The 24,371-nt window shown below is 26.2% G+C and overlaps 7 protein-coding genes across 10 annotated transcripts; 3 read left to right on the forward strand and 4 right to left on the reverse strand.

The window, feature by feature from the left end:
• Window positions 1–1,434: 1,434 nt before the first annotated feature.
• On the forward strand, window positions 1,435–3,172 carry LOC128952069 (tRNA selenocysteine 1-associated protein 1-like). Its single transcript, XM_054297401.1, has 6 exons — window positions 1,435–1,645; window positions 1,715–1,812; window positions 1,884–1,983; window positions 2,042–2,186; window positions 2,244–2,851; window positions 2,925–3,172. The coding sequence occupies exons 1-6, from the start codon at window positions 1,598–1,600 to the stop codon at window positions 2,997–2,999; spliced, it is 1,074 nt and encodes a 357-aa protein (XP_054153376.1). The 5' UTR covers window positions 1,435–1,597; the 3' UTR covers window positions 3,000–3,172.
• A 458-nt stretch (window positions 3,173–3,630) lies between these two features.
• Window positions 3,631–4,662, reverse strand: LOC128952032 (probable ubiquitin-conjugating enzyme E2 C). The gene is made up of 4 exons (XM_054297355.1): window positions 4,315–4,662; window positions 4,077–4,251; window positions 3,958–4,018; window positions 3,631–3,895 (listed from the first exon to the last, which is right to left on the reverse strand). The coding sequence occupies exons 1-4, from the start codon at window positions 4,479–4,481 to the stop codon at window positions 3,771–3,773; spliced, it is 528 nt and encodes a 175-aa protein (XP_054153330.1). The 5' UTR covers window positions 4,482–4,662; the 3' UTR covers window positions 3,631–3,770.
• Window positions 4,663–4,806: 144 nt separating this feature from the next.
• Window positions 4,807–6,150, forward strand: LOC128952209 (acyl-coenzyme A thioesterase 13-like). Of its 2 annotated transcripts, none has more exons than XM_054297559.1 (3): window positions 4,807–4,871; window positions 5,619–5,702; window positions 5,773–6,150. In XM_054297559.1, exons 2-3 carry the CDS (start codon window positions 5,619–5,621, stop codon window positions 6,148–6,150), a joined length of 462 nt encoding a protein of 153 aa, XP_054153534.1. In that variant the 5' UTR covers window positions 4,807–4,871. The 2 variants fall into 2 exon arrangements, with proteins under 2 accessions (XP_054153534.1, XP_054153535.1); XM_054297560.1 differs by lacking the exon at window positions 4,807–4,871 and adding an exon at window positions 5,461–5,517.
• A 91-nt stretch (window positions 6,151–6,241) lies between these two features.
• On the reverse strand, window positions 6,242–11,190 carry LOC128966403 (peroxidasin-like). The gene is made up of 12 exons (XM_054313253.1): window positions 10,912–11,190; window positions 10,737–10,808; window positions 10,530–10,673; window positions 10,245–10,475; window positions 10,009–10,043; window positions 9,297–9,621; window positions 8,073–9,236; window positions 7,936–8,008; window positions 7,463–7,507; window positions 6,980–7,343; window positions 6,591–6,862; window positions 6,242–6,519 (listed from the first exon to the last, which is right to left on the reverse strand). Exons 1-12 carry the CDS (start codon window positions 11,148–11,150, stop codon window positions 6,250–6,252), a joined length of 3,234 nt encoding a protein of 1,077 aa, XP_054169228.1. The 5' UTR covers window positions 11,151–11,190; the 3' UTR covers window positions 6,242–6,249.
• Window positions 11,191–12,165: 975 nt separating this feature from the next.
• LOC128953003 (protein HBS1-like) lies at window positions 12,166–16,104 on the reverse strand. Of its 2 annotated transcripts, XM_054298491.1 has the most exons (11): window positions 15,910–16,104; window positions 15,771–15,845; window positions 15,550–15,720; window positions 15,301–15,486; window positions 14,256–14,540; window positions 14,084–14,186; window positions 13,138–14,015; window positions 12,894–13,067; window positions 12,628–12,821; window positions 12,302–12,556; window positions 12,166–12,233 (listed from the first exon to the last, which is right to left on the reverse strand). In XM_054298491.1, the coding sequence occupies exons 1-11, from the start codon at window positions 15,950–15,952 to the stop codon at window positions 12,225–12,227; spliced, it is 2,373 nt and encodes a 790-aa protein (XP_054154466.1). In that variant the 5' UTR covers window positions 15,953–16,104; the 3' UTR covers window positions 12,166–12,224. The 2 variants fall into 2 exon arrangements, with proteins under 2 accessions (XP_054154466.1, XP_054154467.1); XM_054298492.1 differs by lacking the exon at window positions 14,256–14,540 and having other exon boundaries at window positions 12,167–12,233; window positions 15,910–16,102.
• Window positions 16,105–16,317: 213 nt separating this feature from the next.
• LOC128953016 (inosine triphosphate pyrophosphatase-like) lies at window positions 16,318–17,282 on the forward strand. Its single transcript, XM_054298507.1, has 3 exons — window positions 16,318–16,575; window positions 16,637–16,761; window positions 16,816–17,282. Exons 1-3 carry the CDS (start codon window positions 16,486–16,488, stop codon window positions 17,171–17,173), a joined length of 573 nt encoding a protein of 190 aa, XP_054154482.1. The 5' UTR covers window positions 16,318–16,485; the 3' UTR covers window positions 17,174–17,282.
• A 1,175-nt stretch (window positions 17,283–18,457) lies between these two features.
• LOC128953009 (uncharacterized) lies at window positions 18,458–21,013 on the reverse strand. 2 transcript variants are annotated; one of them, XM_054298499.1, is made up of 4 exons: window positions 20,892–21,013; window positions 20,578–20,832; window positions 19,605–20,508; window positions 18,458–19,545 (listed from the first exon to the last, which is right to left on the reverse strand). In XM_054298499.1, the coding sequence occupies exons 2-4, from the start codon at window positions 20,803–20,805 to the stop codon at window positions 19,472–19,474; spliced, it is 1,206 nt and encodes a 401-aa protein (XP_054154474.1). In that variant the 5' UTR covers window positions 20,806–20,832; window positions 20,892–21,013; the 3' UTR covers window positions 18,458–19,471. The 2 variants fall into 2 exon arrangements, with proteins under 2 accessions (XP_054154474.1, XP_054154473.1); XM_054298498.1 differs by having other exon boundaries at window positions 20,578–21,013.
• Between the last annotated feature and the right edge of the window lie 3,358 nt (window positions 21,014–24,371).

Genomic DNA, 24,371 nt, shown 5'->3' on the forward strand with positions numbered 1-24,371 from the left:
ATATCTAAATTATAATTATTTTTTATACCAAATTTTTTACTAATGCTTTATGGAATATTAGACATAAATTATAGTATAGTATTATACAATACATGCTAAACAATGTTGTCAGTCATAATCAGGGTTTTAAGAAAATAAATGCCTGCCCTGGCAATGCCCAAATAGATGCCATAAATGCCTGGCATTTTGGGCATCTATTTTATTTGCCTGCCAATTTAAATTGCTAAAAAGCAACTGTATTTATAAAAATAATGTAATTTAGTGTTTTAACGTGTTAATTAAATTTACAATTAATTTACTTATTTCCAATTATATTACCTTTTAATTAAAGGTATACAAAACAAAAATACATGCAAATATATTATAAAAACAATGTTTTATAAATTAATTAATAATATAAAATTAAAATAATAGGTGTCACCACATGAAAATAGATGCCCAGGGCATGGCAGAGGCAGGGCAGGCATTTGGCAAAATTGGCATCTATTGTTTATGCCTGCCATTTTTAAAACCCTGGTCATAATACCTCACATACCCATAATTAATATGCATTTATAATACTGTCAAAGATAATACAAGTTTTTAAGTGTACAGTACTGTAAAAAATACCAAAATATTTATTTATAAATTTAATTGTCATTATTTAACACGTCTATAAAAATAAAGCATTAGATACCTATTGTCTTACAGTAGATATGATTTTGAAATTATTTTGAAACACAATTTAAAATGCTAGCCAAGAGTTTGTCTGGCAATGCTATGCTTAACACTATTAAGTGGTTTTAAAATGAAGATCTTTATGTTAATAGAGATCTAATGACACATATTATTATCAAAAACTAATAAATACTATTAATATACTGTACTTTAATACTGTATTTATGTATAAAAAATGTGTAAAATAACGTTTAGAAACTTTATATTGTAATAAATAATAGAAATCATAACTGTTTTGGTTTTTACAAATTAGCCAAAAATGGGTATCAATTAAAATATAGTTAAAAATATGTTGATTATTACATTTTTGTCTATTTTTTGTCACTTTTATATATATTTATATATATATTAATCACATCTACTGTTTGACCAAATATTCATTCAACACATAATAGTCTGTCATTAAAGTCATACCCTTTAATAGAGGGTCTCTAACACACATTTCTATGGCTTCTTGTTATGTGATTTATGTATGGATTGAATATTTATGAGTCAATACAGTTTACATTATATTAATACTTTTAATACTTTATCATTAGTTAATTAATTAATTTTTTGTTATTATTTAAAAATATATATTTAAATAAATCGGTATTTAATAATGATATAAAATTTAATTTAAAAAATATTATATAAATTAATTAAGTGTTTGATAAAAGTGTTGTTCAATTAACTGATGTTTGAGTGTAAGTGTAAATGCAATACAACTGTAGTGTTTGATTGGTGTAAATACAGTAGTATTGCATTCATTGTATGAGTGAATGAGTCAATTGAAACTCAATTACTATTGTTTTGTTGATTCATTGATTGACTCATTAAGTGATTAGTTGTCGTAGTTGTGATTGAAGACAAACAGACAAACAAACAAACATTTAAAGATATGTCTCATAAATACCAAAACCAATCGATGACTCTCTGGATTGGAGACGTATGTCTTAGTTAATTGATATGTCATTTGATTATTATAATGAAATGATTGATATGTTTTGATGTTTAGATCGACGAAACAATGGATGAGATGTTTGTGAAGACATCCTTTCATCTGATGAGTCATAAACCAAAACAAGTGAAGATTGTCCGAAACAAAATAACCGGGTATGACATGTGGTGACTATTTTACATCAATCATATGATTATTAATTGATTTTAATTACCATTTTTTTAAGACAACCAATGGGTTATGGATTTATAACATTTGAAAGCGAAGAATTGGCACAAAAAGTATTGAATGAACTCAATGGACAACAAATACCAAACGCTGCTGAGGTATAAACTGTTTACTAATCTGTTTTTATATTTAGTCTAAATTATGTTTTAATTGAAGGGAAAGCGCTTCCGATTAAACATAACGAGTAGTAGAGATGACACTGAGTTCTCCATATATGTCGGGGATCTAACTCTTGATGTCAACGATCACATGCTTCTCAATGCTTTTGCTAAACACTATCCGTCCACCTGTTCAGCCAAAGGTATAAATTAAATGATTTAAATATTGCATTAATTCTTTACAAAACTTATTTGTTTAGTAATGACTTCTGAGAGTCAGAACCGTCGCTTTGGATTTGTTCGGTTTAGTCAAGAAAGTGATTACCAAAATGCGTTGAGTCAATGCAATAACTCGACTATTTTGGGTCCAAATCCCATAACTGTGAGGGCAGCCAAACCCCGGCGCTTACAAAGACAGAATTATGGTCACCAAAGGACTCGAACCTATGATCGCTCTAATAGTGAACGGTTTGTTATTCAACAGCAACACCATCACCCACAACAACAACAACAACAACCGCCGCAAATACAACAACAAAGACAATTTCAACAACAAAATCAACAACAGTTTCAAGAGATATCTCAACCAATTTATAGTCCAGATATGAGTACCGGTAGTCAATATAGTGCAGTCTCTCCTTCTTCTGGTCAACAACCCATATGGATATACCCAATGATGCCATACAATGCCTTACCTGTCAATTATGATTCATATGCTTACGGTCAACCATCATATGGACAGCCTGTCTACTATCCGAACTGTGATAATATGTTATATACACTAATTCCTGGCTCTGTCTATATGCCCGATGCAAGTAATCAATATATTGACGATAAATTCAATGAAGAAATGATGGCCAAAAATGATGTAATTTTCACAAAATTTAATTACAAAATTATCTAAGTTTGTAAATAATTATATTTATATATTTAATTTTTAGGATTTATATTCAAGTATTGAAAACACCCGTTGGTCGACACCTATTGAATCGGAAAAGGAGTCGAAAATGCAATGAATGTCTCATAAACGATATTTTTGGCTCAAAAAAATTATATAATCTGTGATTATCTTTATTAAGATAAGATGATTACTTGTGATTTTAGTCAACAATTTTAGATAAAACAGTCAATTAAAACAACTCATTATTTCATCATTTGTTTTATGTTTGTATAATTCGTTAATAATGTACGGTATTGTCCTTTATGTCAATTGGTAATACAGTATCATTAAATAAATATATCATAAAAATATATTTTTAAATATGTTAAGTAAATTTATAACTAAGATATTTTACTTTTTTTTAATATACAGTATCTTTTATTTAATCTGTATTTTAACTGTTTGTTAGATCAAAATTTTTAAAATACTTTATGTACTAATCTAATTCATTGTCATTTCCGTATAAAAATTATTTTAAACAATTAAAATTTGTTTTATTATTGTAATATAGTTTTTATTGATTTATTTGAACACTAATGTATCAAACAATTTATAATACACAAGTTGTATTGTAGTATAAATGTAATAACTTTGTGATATAATGAAAAATAAATTTTTATTTTTAATATGCACAACAAATAATGTACTTTAATATCAATTAGCGTTAATATTTAGAGCTATCGGTAATTATTAAACACTATATACTTTATAAATAAATTTTATTTAATAATTGTATTAATTTGAAAAATTATTAATTATTGAAAAATGAGAGAAACTAAGTGATGAGTGACTTATACATGAAATATAAATAAAATTAAGTCTTAAATATAAAACTAGTCTTTGTTTGTCATTTGGATTTGTTTGTATTGTTGACTGATTGCCGATACTTTTGAACAACTAATTGACGGTAATCCTGTGACCCCCACTTGTCTGCGGCTAATGTATCTAAAGGACTGTCCAAATTTGGTTCACCTAATGATAACATCAAATTGTTAAGATATGTCTTAATTATAATATTACATCTCTGAACAAACCAAGAAGTGATTGAATTGATATAAGAACAGTGCGGACGTCATAAAGTGCTGTCCATTTGTCCTATAAAATCATTATATCAGTAATTATTTGTTTATAAATATCAATCTTGTAATCAAACCTTTAGTATATCTAAACAGATGTCTCCATCACTGCTTATATTTGGATGAAAACAATGGTTAAGAAAGACAACAAATGGTGCGCTAAACGGATATTTCGGTGAAAATGTTAACAACAACTTAAACTTCAATCCGTCAAAAACTGTATCTTTCGGTCCCGTAATTGTTGCCATCCATCTGATGATAAAATCAATCATTGATTATCACTTAATTGATTCACTTGTAATGTTGAAGACATACCTGAATAGATTGTCGCCGTCGGGAAAGGCAGTGATTGATTGGTCAGAGTTTAGCACAAAATCCATTAATTCCTTTTGTAATCGTTTAGTGGCCGCTAATCTTCCCGATTCTGACACTATATTATCACCATTTGGTCCATTAATTGGTCGTCTATTTTCTGTTGACATAATCGATGGTAACTAAAGAGTCTTCTGTTGTGAACAACAAACAAATGGTGTGAATGTCTTCAATATAAGAGTTGAATGTATGACTAATACATCAATAGAGTGAACAGTCATTCAATGCTTTAAAATGTTTCAAACAATCGGTTCAAACATTCAAATAGTCAGTCAAATGTCACGTGATATTCAAACTGACATTTTATTGGTTTTTGACTTTACATTTAACAGTGGTATCAACCAATCAAAATCAATAATGTCTTACATCACTCATGTAAATGTTGTACAAAATGTTTATTAAATTTATTTCAATAATAAACTTAAATATGTATTAAATTGACATTTAATGGATAACTCATAACATTTCTATCGATTCTATAATTACTACAATAATTAAAGGTATTGTTTAATGTTTTATAGGTTTGCATTGTTTCTCACTATACATACTGTATGTAGTATTTTAATGTATAGAACAATACTATTGGCTATTAATGTACTTTTAAATTAGTTTTACTTTTAAATTAGTTTTACTTTTAAATTAGTTTTACTTTTAAATTAGTTTTACTTTTAAATTAGTTTTACTTTTAAATTAGTTTTACTTTTAAATTAGTTTTACTTTTAAATTAGTTTTACTTTTAAATTAGTTTTACTTTTAAATTAGGTTTACTTTTAAATTAGTTTTACTTTTAAATTAGGTTTACTTTTTTCATTGAAATTATGTCTAACACTTAAGTTTTAATTTAGTCATGATTAATATTAGTTTGGGTGGAGTGGAGTAGTTATGTTAGGGTAGAGTAGGTTAGGATAGACGACTTGGTTTGGGTGATAAAATAATTGATTGAACCCCAACCCAAACCAACCCAACCAACCAAACCATGTAATCCTATTAATACCCCATATATATAGCCATTCATTTAATCTAAACTTTTTAATAACTGATTGATATAATAGTAAATGATTTGTTGGTATATTAATTGAACTAATTGTTAGTATTGATAGACTATTAATAGTTGAAAAAGTGGTATCAATTGAAACATAATTACCGGTAAATGAAATATAGTTTTTATTGTTATTTAAGGTTAAATGATATCTCGTTATTAAAAATAATATAACATTACTATAAATTAATTGATTTGATTGGTAAAGATGTCTCATAAGATAACTACTTTGATGAGGAATACACTCAAGAGATTAGTTGAAAGTAACAAATTTGATAATGTGTTGAATCAGGTGAGACATTGTCGACATTGTAATGATTGTCATATACTGTATATATTAATCATTAGTTATTAATATTAAGGTTAATATAACGGATGCATTCAAAGGTCGTTTAATAGCTGAGATGTTAGTGACTAAAGAAGCAACCAATTGGTCCAATCATTTACACGGAGGAATGACAGCCACTATTGTTGACCAGTTATCGAGTCTGGCGCTGACCACTGCTTTTATTGATGAAAATGACATTAAAGATGAAACCTTTTATAAAGCACGGAGTGTTAGTTTGGATTTAAGTATAACTTATTTAACAAGTGTTCAATTGGGACAAACCATTGTCATTGAAGCAAATACTCTTAAATGTGGCAAAAATATAGCATTTCTTTCAGTAGATATCTTTAATAAAGATAGCAAACAATTGATAGCTAAAGGAAGTCATACCAAATATTTGTTAAATAATTGATTTATTTATGAAATATAAATCATAAGACTATTGTAGAGAAAAATTAACTTTAGATGAATAAATGTGAATAAATTTTAATAAAAATGAATTAACTATTATTTAATTGATTGATTGATTGATCAACTGTTGTGGTATATCTACATCTTGACTGTTATCTCGGTTACAAGTATTGCTTGAAGTATGACTGTTCTGCCATTTGTTGAGATCAATTAATGGCAAGTCTTGGCAATTGATCCACGTTTGATGTTTTGGTTGTATAAAGACATCGCTAGTGATTGCAGTGATATTGTCTGAATTGTCACATATAATCCTTGCCAGAGATGTCTTCTTTATTTCAATCATTTGTTCTGTTGTCAAGACATTAGAGTTCTAATGAAATAAAAGTTTTGTATCGAAATTTTGGTTATTATTGAAATGAAATGATTTATTGATAAAAATACCTCAAAATAAAAGCGGTCTCCATCTCGAAGTCTTCTAAATTGTTCCACTAATAAGCAGTGGAAAGTTGGACCAACTTTTGCTGATTCGAGGATATCCTCAGAGACAGCTCCCACCCAAAGATCGATGTTATTAGGATTTCCATAAATTTGCTTTAATTTTAATCTAATATTTTGATTTTTAATTTCATTTTTTAAATCATCAAAAGTATTGGCAAGACTTAAATTACAGTATTTTCTCCAATCATTATAAGAGGGTAAACCATGATCTCTGCCTTGTTTTTATAAAAAATTAATATATTTTAATCATAATATAATAAAATAATAATATTAAGCTTAAAATTATTCAGTATTTATTTAATATAATCTTACAATAATTCAATGAAAAATACCTCTTTGTATATTAATTGCTCCCAAATCTAGTGCCACATCTCTGGCCAATTCAAATAAGTGTTCAGTCAATTGATTGTTCATAATTTGATCTGATTTTGGTCTCTTTGATGGCGCAAACAATAATCCTCTAATTAATGGATCAATACCTCCTTCTTCAACAAGTCTTTGAGGGGCAAAAAACGCTTTATGAAGTGACAAATGACTTTCAAATTGAGTTATTGGTTGATAAGTCTCGTTGAGTCGTAAAAGGATTGGATTTATCAAAGTGTGACCAAATCTAAGAGCCGCCGTTGCAAATACATTAGCCACCGATGGATTCATATGTTTATTATAATCTTTATATTTCCCCAAATTTGATGTTCCCTTTTACAATACAATACAATACAATACAATACATTATATTATACAGTTATTATACAATTAGTTAAATACTGTATTTAGTATTAAAACAACAGATATTGTCTGATGTAATTCATTATTACCTGATGTCCTAAGATATGTGGTAACCAATGATAATAAGTAATAAACTAAAAATAAAATTAATTATGAGTTTCTGTAATTCTGTATTGTAAGTGTGTAAACATGAATATAACTAAGATTATCGCATTTAAATCGTTTATTATTATATTAGACTAATTTCTATTAAAACTTTGTATTAAATTGTGACCTTTCCTTAAATGTTTTTGACAATATCTGGTCAATTGTACAAAGTTGCAAATATAAACAAAATTGACATTGGTAATTTTTAAATAATCAATATCTATATTATAAGTTTGATAATATCAGAAACTTAGATGTACAATTGACCAGGTGTATTTTGATAAAAATTTAAAACTATACGTATTTAGTATTAAAAACTTTTACATAATTGACTAAATTGTTATTCTATTGAATTAAATATAAAATTAATATAATTTGTGTTAATTTTGTTGAATACTATGAAATGTGATTTTACCTGCATTTCTGATCCAACAATTTTTCGCGATTCTTGATATATTTGTTCTCCACTCCAATGTTTGTTAATTTGTCTAATAATAAAAATAATATTATTATAGTATTTATAAAATGATTGTTTAAAAGTTTGTTTTATACGATAATCTTTTAGCGATGCGATTGTGTTCTCTTAGCCACAGAGTATGCATTGATAAGAGACCCAACTGTTCATTAGCTCTGACATCTCCGGCCAAAAAGCATCCGAAATCAGATCGTCTCGGATCCTGTTGACAGTCATTGGGAAGTCGGGCCTCATTTGATGGCAAATATTGTTTACCATTTATTATTAAATTTTTCATTAGTCCTAAATCTCTCGGATTTTTATCTCTTAAATGATTAGCGAGACTGGATGTACTGCCATAAACATTGGACGCATCAATAAATGAAGTCAATTGGTTGACCTGTTCGCGTGGCATTAAAGCTCCCATCGCTACAGAAGTTAATCCACTGCCACACGTGGCACTCGACCGAATCAATTCAATACACTTTTGTTGTGGTTTTTGACTAAATCTTTGTCTTTTATTTGTTAAATTTCTTCTAATGTCATCTTTTGGTATTTCAATTGAAAAGCACGGATGGATTGGGGAACAAGTTTTACTACAATCAATGAGTTCTCTACTGAAAGTATTGAAACTAATTGATGGCATTGCAAAGTCAATGTCGTGGTCAATGAATTGTCCGAATTGCATCAACATATGTGAGTGATAGTCATCATCGGTGGTCATTCCTGTACTTAGTATTCGTTGACTAATTAAGCGGGCGTTTGGTTTTCTAAAATCTCCATATTTTTTATCACTAAACCAACCAATAGGTAAATGAATGCCATCTTCATATTGTGGAGGAAGAAGTCGTTGGAAAGGTGTGAGAGATGAGCCCCACATATAGTTATCTAAGTTATTACAAATGCCATTATAAGTGCGATATTTTTTATAAACACAATTTTCGCATATCTTTGAATCAAAAGAATTGTAAAGACGATGACTTATAAGACAACCGGAAAGATGTGCCAAAATATTCAGTTGATTTGGTGTCAAAACATTTTCATATTTGTAATCAATTGATGGCAATAATGTCTTCGCTTCGACTTTTCTTTTGATGATTTCAAGTGTCTTCTCATATATTTCAACAGATTTTGCAAATTCAATGGATTCTGGAGAGAGTGGATATCTTGCGATTGACATTAATTTTGATATTTTCTCATATTTTAAAGTTTTATTTCTAATTGCATTTAATGTCCAATTAATAGCTTGATCTACAATTTCCCTAAAATAATATATATATATATAATTATATATTTATATCATTTTTATATTAGTATAATACTTGGCTTCTTTAAATGACTCATAAATTTCATTGTCATCAATATTAGTGTCATTTAACTGAAGAAGTCCTCCCCTAACCATTATTTTTACTTCTTTGACAGCAATTCCTAAACTATTATTTGCTTTGCATTCATAAATGCCTTCATCTAATGGTTTAATGTGTTTAATAACTAATATTTTATTGTCATATATTATATTCAATTTCTTTTTATGAGTCCATTTGATGTGCGGTTCTGGAAAACCTTTAGCTAAGCATTTCAATTGTATGTCTTCACCCGTTTCCACTTCAATCAATGATTCGGGTGTTTCTATAAAAACTGGGGCAACTTTTTAAACAAAATATTAATAATTATATATATTTATATAAATATGAATATATATTGATTAGACATTATTACCCAAAACATTAACAGAATATACATCAAGAATTTCATTTTGATTATTAACACATTTATATAATGCAGAATCGGTCGGTAATAAATAGTTAATAATTAATGAACCATTTATTGAATATGAAATACGTTGGGATTTAGATAAATCAATTGATACATTGTTTTTAGTCCAAAAAGTGTTTAAATTTTGTGAACAATTAAGTACCAATTGATTTGATAAAATGCCAATTACAACAATAATAGTTTTTTTAGTTTGATTTATAGAAAAATCAATTAATAATTGTTTTGATTTAATTGTGTTGTTATTATTTCTAGTAATACATCTATAGTATCCTTGAGTATTTTTAGATCTATTTCTAATATAAATTAGTGATTTATCATTTGTTATATAATAATTATCATTATGATTGTTGGTTAGATTTATTGGTTTGTTATTGTAAAGCCATTCAATTAAATTTATACCATTATATTTATTATTAGTTTTGCATTTTAAAACAATTGTATTATTTGATAGTTTAGATTCAATTTTTAATTTTAAATTAGTATACAATTCAGACTCTGATTTTTTGCATTGAAACTCATTTTCAGATATTTCAGATACAGATTTATCTCTTAAATGAATCGGTAAATCACACGATGTTTTCAATTGTGATATTTTTGTTGTCTTAAACCAAAAGTGTTTGCAATCACATACTAAACGATTATTCTCTAGACTTAATTCATTCAAATTGTTGTTATTTTTAAATATAATTTCAAATATATAAACAATTTTATTGTTTTGGAGATGTCTAGAGATAATAATGTTAATTATTTTATTATTATATTGTGTTAATAAAACTTACATTTTTTGAATGGATGGCAGATCTGAAAATATTTGATCAGAAAGTGTTTGTATTTTATTATCATTTAAATAGAGTTCCTGTAAATTATGTAAGTTTCTGAAACTATAATCTTCTAAAATTATAATTTCATTATTATTTAAATATCTGTAAAAGAATTTTTTTTATTTTATAAAATATACAACAAATTTAATGAAAAATAAAATTTACAATTGTGTGAGTCGTGCGAGTCCTGCAAACAAACGATTTTGAAGTTTTTCAATTTGGTTATCATTTAAAAACCTATTTATTATTTTAATGATAATAAATTATTTACTCAAAATAATAAGTAATGTAAGTATTAATTAATTTTTAGTAAATTTAACATATAATATAATAAACATACAAAGTGTTTAAAAGTGAAAGATGTCTGAAAGTGTTATCATTTAAATTTATAATTTGATTAAAACTTAAATCCCAAACATTGGTTTGTGCGGCAATAACTGGCACTTTAATTATATTTGTATGACTGCAATTGACCCAGGTGCTCTCACATTTGCAATTTAACACACAAAAAGGTAAACTTGTGTTGATTTGATCAATAGATAACAAACTTATAACTAAAACAATTAACTTATTAGACATTTTCAAATCAATCAAATGTTTTATTGCTTATGAAATATTAGATATCAATTAAATTTGAGAAAAGAGAAAATTTCATTCGATTTATATTTTTTGAAATAAATATGATATGAAAATATATTTTATCTAATTTTTATTATCAATATATAAAGTACAGTATAAAGGAATGAAATAAAATAAAATAAATTTTAACATTTCATAAAATTATATTAATAATGATATTTCAAATATTATAAACCCTATATAATGTATATATAAAATAGTCATTTTATGAATGCTATTTATTAACAACTTAATAATTTTTGAGTAAAAATTTAAAATGTAATCCAAAAGTTATTCTGGCAATGCTAGACTTAATAAATTAATAACTGCACTATGAAACTAATAAAATTAATCTTTAAGTTGACTAAAAATTATTTTTATTAAATAGTATTTTGTTTATTTAAAAACTAAAATAAAATATTTATATTAAATATTATTCAATTTAGATAAAATCAATAGGGATGGTTCACATATTACGTTCGCAGTTGATGGGAGGGGCGGGTTGGACAAAGCGAACAAAGGGAGGGGTAGACTTTAAGAATATTTTATTTCTTAGTGTTGGGGGTGGGGGTGGGTAGCGGATAGAGACATGCGAACGTAATTTTTTTAAATGACTACTTGCGAACATAGGGGAGGGAGGGGTCTACATTTCTTAAAAAGTGCGAACGTAATATGTGAACAGCCCCTAGTTTAATATTTCATATATGATTGCAATTATAAATCATTAATTTATTTATTTCAATTGAAAGTATTAAAATAAAAACTATAAATTTATATTATTTTTATGATTATTTTCAATATTAACCCTTATATGGTGTGAATTATTTATAATAAGATTACCGGTAGTAATAAAAAATAACATTTCAATTTGATTAATCAATTTTATATGATCTATCTTATGATAAGTTTAAAACAATCTAATATTTTAATATTGCATTAAAAAACAAATATAAAAATTATATAATAATAAAATCACAATTAATGAGAAATTTTTATTTAATATATTTGATACTTTATACAAATGGAAGACAATTATCACAATACCTGTAATTTAAATTTTCAAAAAGTTATTAATTGGAGAATAAATAAAAAAAATTAATAATTAAAAATACTTTAGTGATAAGTCCAGCAGCAATGGTAGCACCGGCCGATCTAAGCATAAAGCGTCCCAAATCCTTATAATCTTTATATAGTTCAACACATATAGGTTTTTGAATTTCAATAACGACAACACCACTTGTATTGCCAACTAAACAGCGAGGTTTGGCTTTGACAACCTGACCGGTGCTCTTATGTAATTGAGATATAAGTCTCTTAATAACCGCCTGTTCATTAAGACTCTGACAATGAAGTATAACAGGAAATCCCTTGAAATGCAAATTCAATAAATAATAATCAATTAATTTGAATACATTGTTTCAAAAACATCAATACATACTTTAGTTATTGGTATATCTATGTTATTAAAAATAACAATTTTAGCCTCAAATTTAGTAGTAACCGGAGCGGGATTTAACAAATCACAAACAAGATTTCCCACAGAAATATTGTTTGGATCACAACCTAGAAGTGTAAGAATAGCATAATCGCCAACAAATGCTGTGTTAACTGAAGTATCACTAACAGAGATGGCTATCAATAAAATGAGAAAATAAACATCAATAGCTTAAATTGTATTGTAATTTAATATAAATTGATTAATACATTTGACGACGCATTGCTCTCCTGCGGGCAAAATAATAATTTTTTGGCCGACAATGACAGCACCGGCTTCTATACGACCACTTATGCAAAATCCAGAAGTAAGTCCTTTAAAAACATCGTTAAGACTCATTCGGAAAGGCTTTGAAATGGGACGGTCGGGTGGCTTAAAGTTATCTAAATTTATACAAATTATTAATAACCGTTACTGTAATTACTGTAAATTGTGAACAAATTAATTAAATACCAATTATATCAACGAGAGTGTGACCTGAATACCATAAGTTTAACTCTTCTATAGTAGACTTTTTTACTAAGTTTTCACCCGTGAGTCCACTGCACGGAACAAAAGTCACATCCTGTTCCTTAAATCCAATTTGTTTTAGAAATGCACTTAATTTAGATATAATTTCATTATAACGGTTTTGACTCCAATTGACATTTTCAAGTTTATTGACCACAACTCCCAATTGGGAAATACCTAAAGACCTAATCAATAAAGTATGTTCACGAGTCTGACCGCCCAACTCAAAGCCGGTCTCAAATTCTCCTTTCGTGGCGTCGACAACAAGTAGAGCGACATCAGCCTGTGTGGCACCAGTTATCATATTTGGTATAAAGTCTTTGTGTCCCGGAGCATCCAATAATGTCACCAATTTGTGGTCCGTTTCAAATCGTGATTCTGCAATATCCATAGTAATGCCTCGACTTCTTTCTTCTTGGGTTTCATCCAAAACCCAAGCGTAAAGAAACGAATTTTTTCCCATTTTTTTAGAATCCGTTTCATACCTATGAATCATTTTTTTAGACACAAATCCAAGAAGAACTAAAAGATGTCCCATAAGAGTACTTTTGCCGGCGTCCACGTGTCCTATCACTACTAAATTTATATTAGGTTTTCCTTCCTTTCTATTCTTGTTATACTCTAAAACAGCTGTTTCTGGATTTAATGCTTTTGATTGATTTGATTTCGGAGTTTTTACTTCCGAATTCTTCTCGTGATTCGGTGAAGACATTCTCGAACCGGTTCTACTCGCGACAGGACTATTAGGTGTCGATAATTGGCTTAAATTATTCGTTTCTAATCTCGATTTATCCAAATCTTTGCGCACAGGACTCGAAAATCTATTCATTTACCAATAATTAAAAATAATTTTAATAATTAAACCAAATATTAGTGTTTTCAAACATACGTTTTGAAATAGTCGTCAGATTTATTTGTTAACAATTTCTGAATTCCTGTATTTATTTTTTCCACTTCTTTATCACATTGATCAGTATTTTCTGAAGATTGTGCTAAAATAAGATCAAATCAAATGAATATTAGTTTAAATTTGTAATTTTATTAAATACATTAATGAAAACCTCTATTTCCTGGTTTGAGTTCATTATTTGACTTATTTTTGGACTCATTTTCAAAACTAAATACTTTAATATCATTTCTATTAAAGTACTCAACCATTGATTGTTTTATATCACAAATACGATTACGATTTGATTCACACTTTAATTTGCATTTTGCGGTAAGGCTTACAAATAAAGGGGAACTACTCTTTGTATTATCGGTTTGACAATCAGTACAATGGTTTTCAGTGATAACTAATTTATTACTCATTTGATTTTCGTTTACTTCATTCACTCGTTGCTTACCTAATATTAATAGAAATCGTTTCAAATTACCGGTAATACTAATAAAAGTTAACAATGTTTTAAATCATAAAAATTATTATATTGATATATAGTTAATAAATTTAATTAATTAATAAGCTTCAGTTAATCTTAATTAATTGGGTTAATAAATATAATACAGTAATTACCTAAATTACTGGCATGTTTTTAAGGTAATATACATTATGTGAATAATATTAAAATTGAATTCGTAAAGTATGTAATATATTATTTACAATAATTAGTTTTATATACTGTATTAATATCAATATATATGGTATTGTATACACTTTTTATATATTGATGTATTTAAATAAATATTAGCAAGGGTCATTAAATATACTTGACTTATACAATAAATATACTGTACTTTGTTGCTAATATAGTAGAGTACTATTAAAAACTATTATATTTATGACTAAATTTAATTTAAAATGTTTGATATAAATTAAATGACAAAATAAGTGTGAATGGTTTTTGGGTATTACTGTATTATTTAATTGTGACTATAGTTTTTTGCAAATTATACCATTAATTTTATTTTTATTATTAAATATATACATTAAAGATACAAATAATTTTATTTTATTTAAATAATATAATTTAAAATATATGATATAATGACGTGGAGTTTTTTTAATTATAACTTATTTTTGTTTTTTAATTTTTATTATTATTTATATTAGCTTTTTATATGTATCTCATTAAACATTAGACAAAACAATATTCATTATATAAATACCTTTATTTGTGGTCACTTGTTGTGGTTGAAGTGATGTCTCCATATGATTGGTGTGTGAGTTGAGGACTGAATCCAATGCCAATTTCATGTCATAATCATATCTTTTGGCGGCCTTTATAAGCAAACTCTGATGTATTGTATCCCCGACAACATTCTCCATTTCTTCGACACATGAAATCAGTTTAGCTGTCATTTTAAGATAATTTATAATTATCACCAAAAGTTTAATAAATTGAATAATATGTAAACCTCTTTCTATAGGATCCATATTTATTGTCTCATTTCGGTAATAATTGAGATCTTCATTGAAGTCCATGTCTTCATCTTCTTCATCAACCGTTATATTTCTGACACCGAGAGAGTCATTACGTCTATCAGAGATACTTCTACTTCGGGATCGGTTATACATAAACTGTTGCTCTGTTTGTCAATAAAATTAATACTAATTTATTGCAATATACTTAACAAACCAGTTGTCGGTGATATACAGAGTCCTGTGTCTTCATAAGACTGTCCATAAGATCCACTGTAGACATCGTCATACTCTTGATGGTGGTATCAATTAAATTATATAATGATATATATATATATAAAATTACAAAGTATTACCTTGGTCATAATTCAATGACCGTATATTTCGATGTCGAGACATATCGTCAATCAATTAAATCATTTTAAATATGTTTATAAACATTATATAAATTTATTAGTTATTAATTAATACATAAATGTGTTGTCATTTAATTGAATGCATTCATTGTATTATATGTTTTGATTGTCAACAATAAGACTTGACTACAATTTGACCGTTAGATGGCATACAATCAATCAATCATTCATTCATATTATGTTATCATTGATATTAATACTGTATTGTATAGGCTATAGCACCGGCACTTGCATTACAGTATTAATACAGTAGTATTGCATAAATTGTTATCTAATGTTTTAAATGTAGTGAATCTCATAAAATAATATACATATGTATTAACCCAATATTGAATTTAACAAATTGTTATTATACTATAAATTATGTTTTAAGCAATTAATTGAAATTTAATTCAAATAACATTTATTCTGCATATTATATAATAATTGATTTGAAAAGTGATTGTATTTAATAACAAAAGTTTGTTAGAATTAATATAACAGTAAATATCATTAACTAATAATTTATTTGAATAAATGGCATCAAAAATGATAACTTTGGTCACAGGAAATGAAAACAAATTACAAGAAATAGTAAAAATAATGGGAAATTCACTACCATTTAAGGTATCAGTTATTGATGTGTTGATTCAGCAAATGATTATTTATTATTAAATGATAAATAAAGTTAGTTTCACAAGACTTGGATTTACCGGAATATCAGGGAGAGGAACGGTATATCATTGAAAGCAAATGCAAAGCAGCTTTAGATACAATCAATGGTCCGGTCATTGTTGAAGACACCTCTCTTTGGTTAGTTATATCTCATGTAACGACTATATGACTAATAATTGAATCAAATGATAGTTTCAATGCAATGGGAGGACTTCCCGGTCCTTATATTAAATGGTTTCTCAAAGAGTTGGGACCCAATGGGTTGTATCGTATGTTAAGCGGTTGGACCGACAAGAGTGCTAAAGCTGTTTGTTCTGTGGCTTATAGTGACGGTCGAGATATTCATGTATTTAGAGGTGTAGTCGACGGAAACATAGTAGACCCGAGAGGACCAACCGATTTTGGTTGGGATCCATGTTTTCAACCATTAGGTTATACCCAAACTTACGCACAGATGGATAAAACTCTTAAAAATCAAATTTCTCACCGATTTTTAGCATTTAATTATTTAAAACAATATTTGTTGAATCAATACGCTTCCGATAATTAGATTCATTAATTAGTAAAATATGGGATTAATTATAAACACTATATTATATACCGTATAAAAGTTGTGGTAATTGTATTATAGGATTCACTGACAAATTTCTAAATAAAACTCGACATTCATATAAAATTTTCATCAAAAACAATGAATACTTGTTTATAATTTAAATACAAATTTAAATATATTTTCGCCAATACTGAATTGTCCAGGATAATTTTGATAAACATTTATGTATGTATGTATAATACAGTATATAATTTAAATTACATGATTATTACAAATTAATAGAAAACTATAATACATTGACTGATGTAATGATTTGTTACTTTACTAATGTAAAGCATCGACATGTCGTCAATATTGGAATTAACAGTGTCTTAAACAGTGGCGATGCTATTAATTTGAATTATCTGGTCAATAATAAGTTTGATTTAAAAGTGACCAAGGGCAATGTTGTAGATAATTTTAAACTAAATAAGATTGTAATTGGTCATTTTTTTAATTAATTGTATGATTGGCCAGATAATTGCCGTCGACTATAATTTTTACAATTTTTAAACAGTCGGCTGTATATTATCTGACCAAACATCCAATAAATCAAAATCAAACGTATTGTTGAACAGATAATTGAATAGCATTTGTTTGCCGCTGTTTCTCTCTCTCTCTCTCTCTCTCTCTCTATATATATATATATATATATATATATATATATATATATATATATAATTAACATCAAATAATGTATAATAACTTGAGATTCTAAGCATAGCATTGCCAGACTATATACATACTATACATACAGACTATATGTGTATAATGAACACATTGTTAATAAATACATTGTTTAGATCTTCAAAGTATATGAGACACAAATAGGACTATTAGGTTCAAGTAGAGGGTGTGGCCCATAATGGGTGAGGGGGTCGTAGCAAATGGTTTATTGTAATATAAAATTCTACAATCATATAACATAAATAGAAATTTGTCTAAATTTTGATCACCATTTTGTCCACATTTTCATTAAGAAATAATTGGTTGGTTTTACACTACTTTTTAAAATTTTTGACTAAATATCCGGTTTTTATTTGTAAATTACAGATAAATCGGATAGAAATAACAAATTCAAATACCATATACTTTCAGCATTTGGTGAAAATAAGTTGATTTGATTACTCAAGTAATGCTAATTATAAATAATTATCAAACAAAACAAAAAGTTAGAATTTAATAAAATTTTATTTATTTAACATTACAGTCAATAAATATTACAATATTTTGTATAAAACATTTATATTAATTGAAAGCACAATTATGTTGTATTATAACATGATATTCGTATATAAAGATAAAATCAATTGAAATCAATGATTATTTGTGCTCATGTTTTGTTGATTATCCCTTAATCCCAGTGATGAGCAAAGACAAAACCTTTTGCTTAACATATAATACAGTAATTATATGTTAATATAAAGATATGCTTTACATTTATATAACATAACACTTATACATTTGCTTATAAATTTGGTAACAAATGATTATATCTCAAAAAGGTCTTCCATAACGTTAGCAATACTTGAAATTTATAATATAATTCAATTAATTGCAAACATATATAATATATCAAATAATCAATGACTGGTGACCCCAGAGAAAAGAGTAACAGTTGATACACTGTATTATAGTTAATATGATCCGTAAAAAAATGTATTATAAAACTAATTTAAATCGAGTCAACAATTGATCTCTTGGTTTGCTGTGAACCCATGAACCCAGAGATCATATTTATGTTATTATATTAAATAAAAAATATAAAGAGCAAAATATCTATAAAATAATTCATATTACCCCAACTTGTTATCACAAATATATTAAATTAAATCTTAATTTAAATTAAAAGAAAAGCCCGACTCTGTGGAAGACTAATAAAAAATAATTAAATAAAAATACAAAAATTATAATACGATAAAATTGAATCAAATCACAGATGAATTGCTTTTTAAATGACATTTCAATATTTTATGTATTCATTGATATATGAACTCATCCAAGAGTCATACGATTCAACACTTTTTGATATAAAAATGATATTAATTCACAAAAATAGGAATGAATTGAAATTTAGTTGAATCCCAGTTTTGAGTGACTTATATATCAAATGATTGCACCGACAAATTGCAGCAAATGTTATTCAATTGATTAGCTTTTGGCACATCAACCAAAATATTAAATAATAACTTTTTAAATATTTTAAGTGTATTATGAACTGGGATTCACTTATTATTATTCATTATTACCGCATCTTTATTCACGTCTTGGGCGACGTTTTCTGCTCTGAACTGATTTAAACTCTTCTTCTTCTTGTGGAGGTTTCACTTCTGTATGAAAAATAAATCTTTTATAACAAATATAACTATAGATAATGACATTTAATTACCATCAGTGATGTCTAATAAATTAATAGCATTTAACTTATTGGTTGTTTCAACAGATTTTGAATCATTGATTTCTAATGATTTGTTTGTATCTATCGATTCACTGTTTGTTTGATTGTTGTTTTGAATTTTCTTTTTCTTGTTGTCCTTCTTTTTCTTATTATTGGCACTACTATTAGAGTCGGGTCTGTTCTGATCATTTGATTCATAGTTGGCCACAATAGCAGCGGTTAGTTTATCGCTTACATCCAAATTAGTTTTAGTCTCACTTGCAATCGATAGTTCGGTCTTAGTTATGGAATCAGATTCCGATCGCTTTTGATTTCTTTTTTGCCATTTCTTGCAACCTCTTTGTTCTTTAGCCATTTCATAACTATCGGGAACTTCGGATGCGATAACCTCATCGTTTACTTCATTTTCGGTATTAATTATTTCTTCAATTGTTTTCTTTTCTTCATTTATTACATTCTTTTCCTTGACTTTTGAATCCAACTCTACATTAGAGTTTAAATCAACCTTTTTATTGATTTTATTGTCTTTGTTTTTCTTATTTTCTTTAATCGGACTCTTTTCGGGCGATTTGTTTGTTTTCTTACTCTTTTTGATAGTCTCTTGAGTATCAGTCAACAGCTGTTCTTCCTTTTGTTTACGTTGTTTGCGCTCTTTCTTTGAGACCAATTCAACCCATTCTCCTGCATTTTTGTCTTCAATGTCTTCTTTGTCCACCGATTTATTTTTTATTACTTTCTTTACATTACTTTTGCTAACATTATTGATCTGTTTTTGTGTACTTTTCGATGTAATTGTCTGATCGGAAACTGATTTGGACTTTTGAGTCTTTTTGTCATTGCTTTTGTTCAATCCATCGTTTATGTGTCCATTCGGTTCATTCTTTGTATTTGTTGTCTGAATATAAATGAAGAAAAAACAAATGGTATTAAATCAATGAATAACTATTTCATGTTATTTAAAAACCTTTTGTATATTTGGTTTCTTCTTTTTAATGGTCTGTTCTTGGAATTTATGATTCTTGTTATGTCTATCATTGAGAGCATTAAATACTTCATCTGAAGGTTGTGTCGATGACTTGAATCCAAAAGCAAATACAAGAAATGCTGTGAAGAGGACGCCGACAATTGGCAACAAATACAATGGATTATAGAGTTCGGCCACAAGAGACAGATCCGATGGTAAAGACATCATTGGCTGACAGCTATTTCGTGTCCAACGCTAACATTCATCAAATTAAAGCAATTCAAGTGGTTTTATAATCACTGTTTGTGTCCCACCTGAAGATCAAACACTAAATGTGTGGTTAAATGACTATCGATTCAAACATAAGTCAAACCATCAATACATTCAACAATCAAATGATTTAAAGCACACGTAGACTATAATCATATACTTTAATATCAATATATTCACAACAATTACGTTATAATGTATTACATAATTAATACCACTTATTAAGACAGTATATTAAAGTTATACCACAATTATTGTCAATCATTACCAATTGATCCAATTGATCCAATTAAGTCAATTGAACCAATTAGTTGATTATCACCATAAGATCGATATATTGACAAATCATCTAATATTTGAAACACGTTTTGATAATTTTGAAATTATTAAATATATTTAAATGAATGCCTTTTCTTTCCTATATTCTTATCTATAAAAATAAAAAATTACAAAAACTGGTCTCAATTGAGTGCAAATTATACTTTCAAAGAGTTATCAACTAATTTAACGTACAATTGCTTCGAGATATAAATAAATCAAATATTTTAAATGATCTAGATTCATTTTTTAATTATTATTATTATTAAATTTATTTGTTTGTCACCTAAATTTTCTATTTTAGTTATACTAATAATAAAAAACAATATTATAATTTTACCATTTTTTGTAATTTCTGTTCATAATTTATATTACTAATATTATTTTATTTATTTTTTTAATTTTATTTTATTTACTTTAATTTCTAGTTTAAATTCAAATATACATTTATATAAATTTTATATAGAGTATTCAATTTTATCTATTTATAATATTGAATAAAATCTTATTGATACAACTAGTAATATAAAATTCACATAACTTTTAATCAAACTTAATTTACACTAATTTTAATTAAGCATATTATGAATACTATATATTATTAACTAATCATAACTATATTATTAACTAATCATAACTATATTATTAACTAACCATAACTATATTATTAACTAATCATAACTATATTATTAACTAACCATAACTATATTATTAACTAACCATAACTATATTCGGAAAAAGTATGTATTCTTAGAAAAAGTAGTGATATATAGAGTGATAATTGTTTAATTAATCAAGGATATTTTTAAAATGTGGTGAAAAATGTCCAAAATATTACAAATATTATCATTTAGTACAGTATGTTATCATTAAACAGGTAAAGGTTGTAGTAATTATAAGTGTGTGACAAATCCTTGTTTGCAAAAAATTAATTATATTTTTTTAAATTGAAAACTTTTTGATAAGTAAATTCTATTAAATATCGCAAATAAATAGAATATTATATATATATAATATTTCACATATAATAGTATACTTCTATACTTTTTTAAATAAATATTAAAATAGTATTATTATATTATACTTGTTTTGATTAATTGGTAAAAATATTTTAAAACACAATATGTCACAAAATAAGTCATTTTGATATTTCATTTATCTTAACATTAGTTCAATCATTAACTAATCGAAAGTTATAATAAAACATAAAATAAATGTAAAATAATATACAGTATATAATATTCTTACAAATGATACCGTAATATACAATGTATTAAATAAAATGATGACAAAGTCATTGAATAAAAATATCAGGTTATCTAAAGTCGGATAATCGTTGTATTGCATAATCAGTCCTCGATTTTCAATGAGATTATTGAAAATATTGAAGTTAATAATGAAAGTCAAATCTAATACAATGTTTGTTATTTTTGTTTATATTTAGATATTTAGACAAAATGTATATAAAGTATATTCATTACATTTGATAGCATTGGCAACAACTATAGCGATAATACATATGTATAGTAGAGTTTACAATCCAATGAAAGACTGCTTTGCTTTGAGTTTATTTTGGGTCAAAAAAATTTTGGAAACTTTAAGAGATTTGATACACAGTATTGTCATTATTGTTAGGTTATTAGCCCAACACTGGTATTAATAGTAACGTCTTCCTCAACACTCCACAGTTATCCAAATATTCTCCCTTTCCTTTACATCGCAATGATCTTTATGTCAAAAGATATGTATAAAAATATAACATTAACTGTAAATGTAATAATCTTTTTAAATGTTAACGAATCCAAGTCAGTCATCTAAACATAAAATAAAACTAAAAATTAATTTTATCTCATTTTATTTACATTTATTCAATTACTCTAAATTTTATATATAGTCTAACAAAAATGACAGTATGTGTTGTACTGTATAATATTATAATTGTTTAATAATCTATGAATTAATTATAATAATTTTTAATATAATAAAGTTATGAATGTTATTATAATATCATATTATACTAAACTATTAATATTAAACATTAAAAAAAACCACTTTTCATAACTCATGTCAATTTTATAAGAGTCGATAACTGGCATAATGTCTGACTGACTAATTCACTTGACTAATACACTAACCAATCGACTGGCTTAAGTAGAAAAGATAGTCAATAAAAACAATACCTTTAAAATAGTAATCAGTAGTGTCTCATCAAGTGGTCAATTGGTGTAACCAAAACTGTATTTGTCATAAAAACTATAATATATCAATAATTATATTCAATTAGTTATATCAGTAAAATTAAGTTTATGTTTTTTTAGATCTATTAAACACAATCAAATTCTAAACATTTTCATATTATTAATTGGCATTAATATTGCATATGAAATAAGTATTGTATATGAATTTTAATGTTTTTCAATATTTATTTAATTTAATTATGATAAGTTATAGTTGTAGGTAAAACTCATTTTATCATAAATTAGATTATATACTATTTAAGAATGAAATATATTATTATTTAACGTAAATTATAGTTTATATTTCAATTGTTACACTTAAATGGAGAAACCCTTTTTTATTTAAAATGAGTTAAAAGTGTATTTATAACATTGTATTTAATTTATAAAAATATACTGATTAACATTATATAAAATTACATTATAATGTATAACATTGTATTGTAGAATGAGTTTATTGATGTATATATTGAAAATTAAAATATATAATATGATAAATGTTTTGACAATACGATATATTTTTATATTAATATATATTCTATAAATTATATTAATATTTATATAATAATAGAATATTAATTTAAAAAAATATTTTTATAAGATTAGTTATTCAATATATTGAAACAAAAGGCAAATTCACGCACAAAATGGGTCATAATATGTATACATTTATCGTATAGTATATGATTTGTATACAGTATTGAAATATAATGTGTATATATTTAGTTAATAAAGAATATAATACTATTTGATAATGTATTTGTCGGCCGATAACCACAATGGCCACATGACATGACTATACATACATATAAATATAGTATAATAATCTATATATAAATATAAATTTGTCATTTCTATCATATTTTTGACGCCACTCTGTCATCAATTTTGAACACTAAATGACAGTCAAATATAACGATTGTATTTATAATATTAAAGAAAATATAAAGTATATCGTAATGTACAGTA

The sequence above is a fragment of the Oppia nitens genome, unplaced genomic scaffold, assembly GCF_028296485.1.
Source record: "Oppia nitens isolate AA-2021 unplaced genomic scaffold, nextdenovo-longstitch-racon4-pilon3 scaffold1_pilon_pilon_pilon, whole genome shotgun sequence".
Taxonomy (NCBI): Eukaryota; Metazoa; Arthropoda; class Arachnida; order Sarcoptiformes; family Oppiidae; genus Oppia; species Oppia nitens.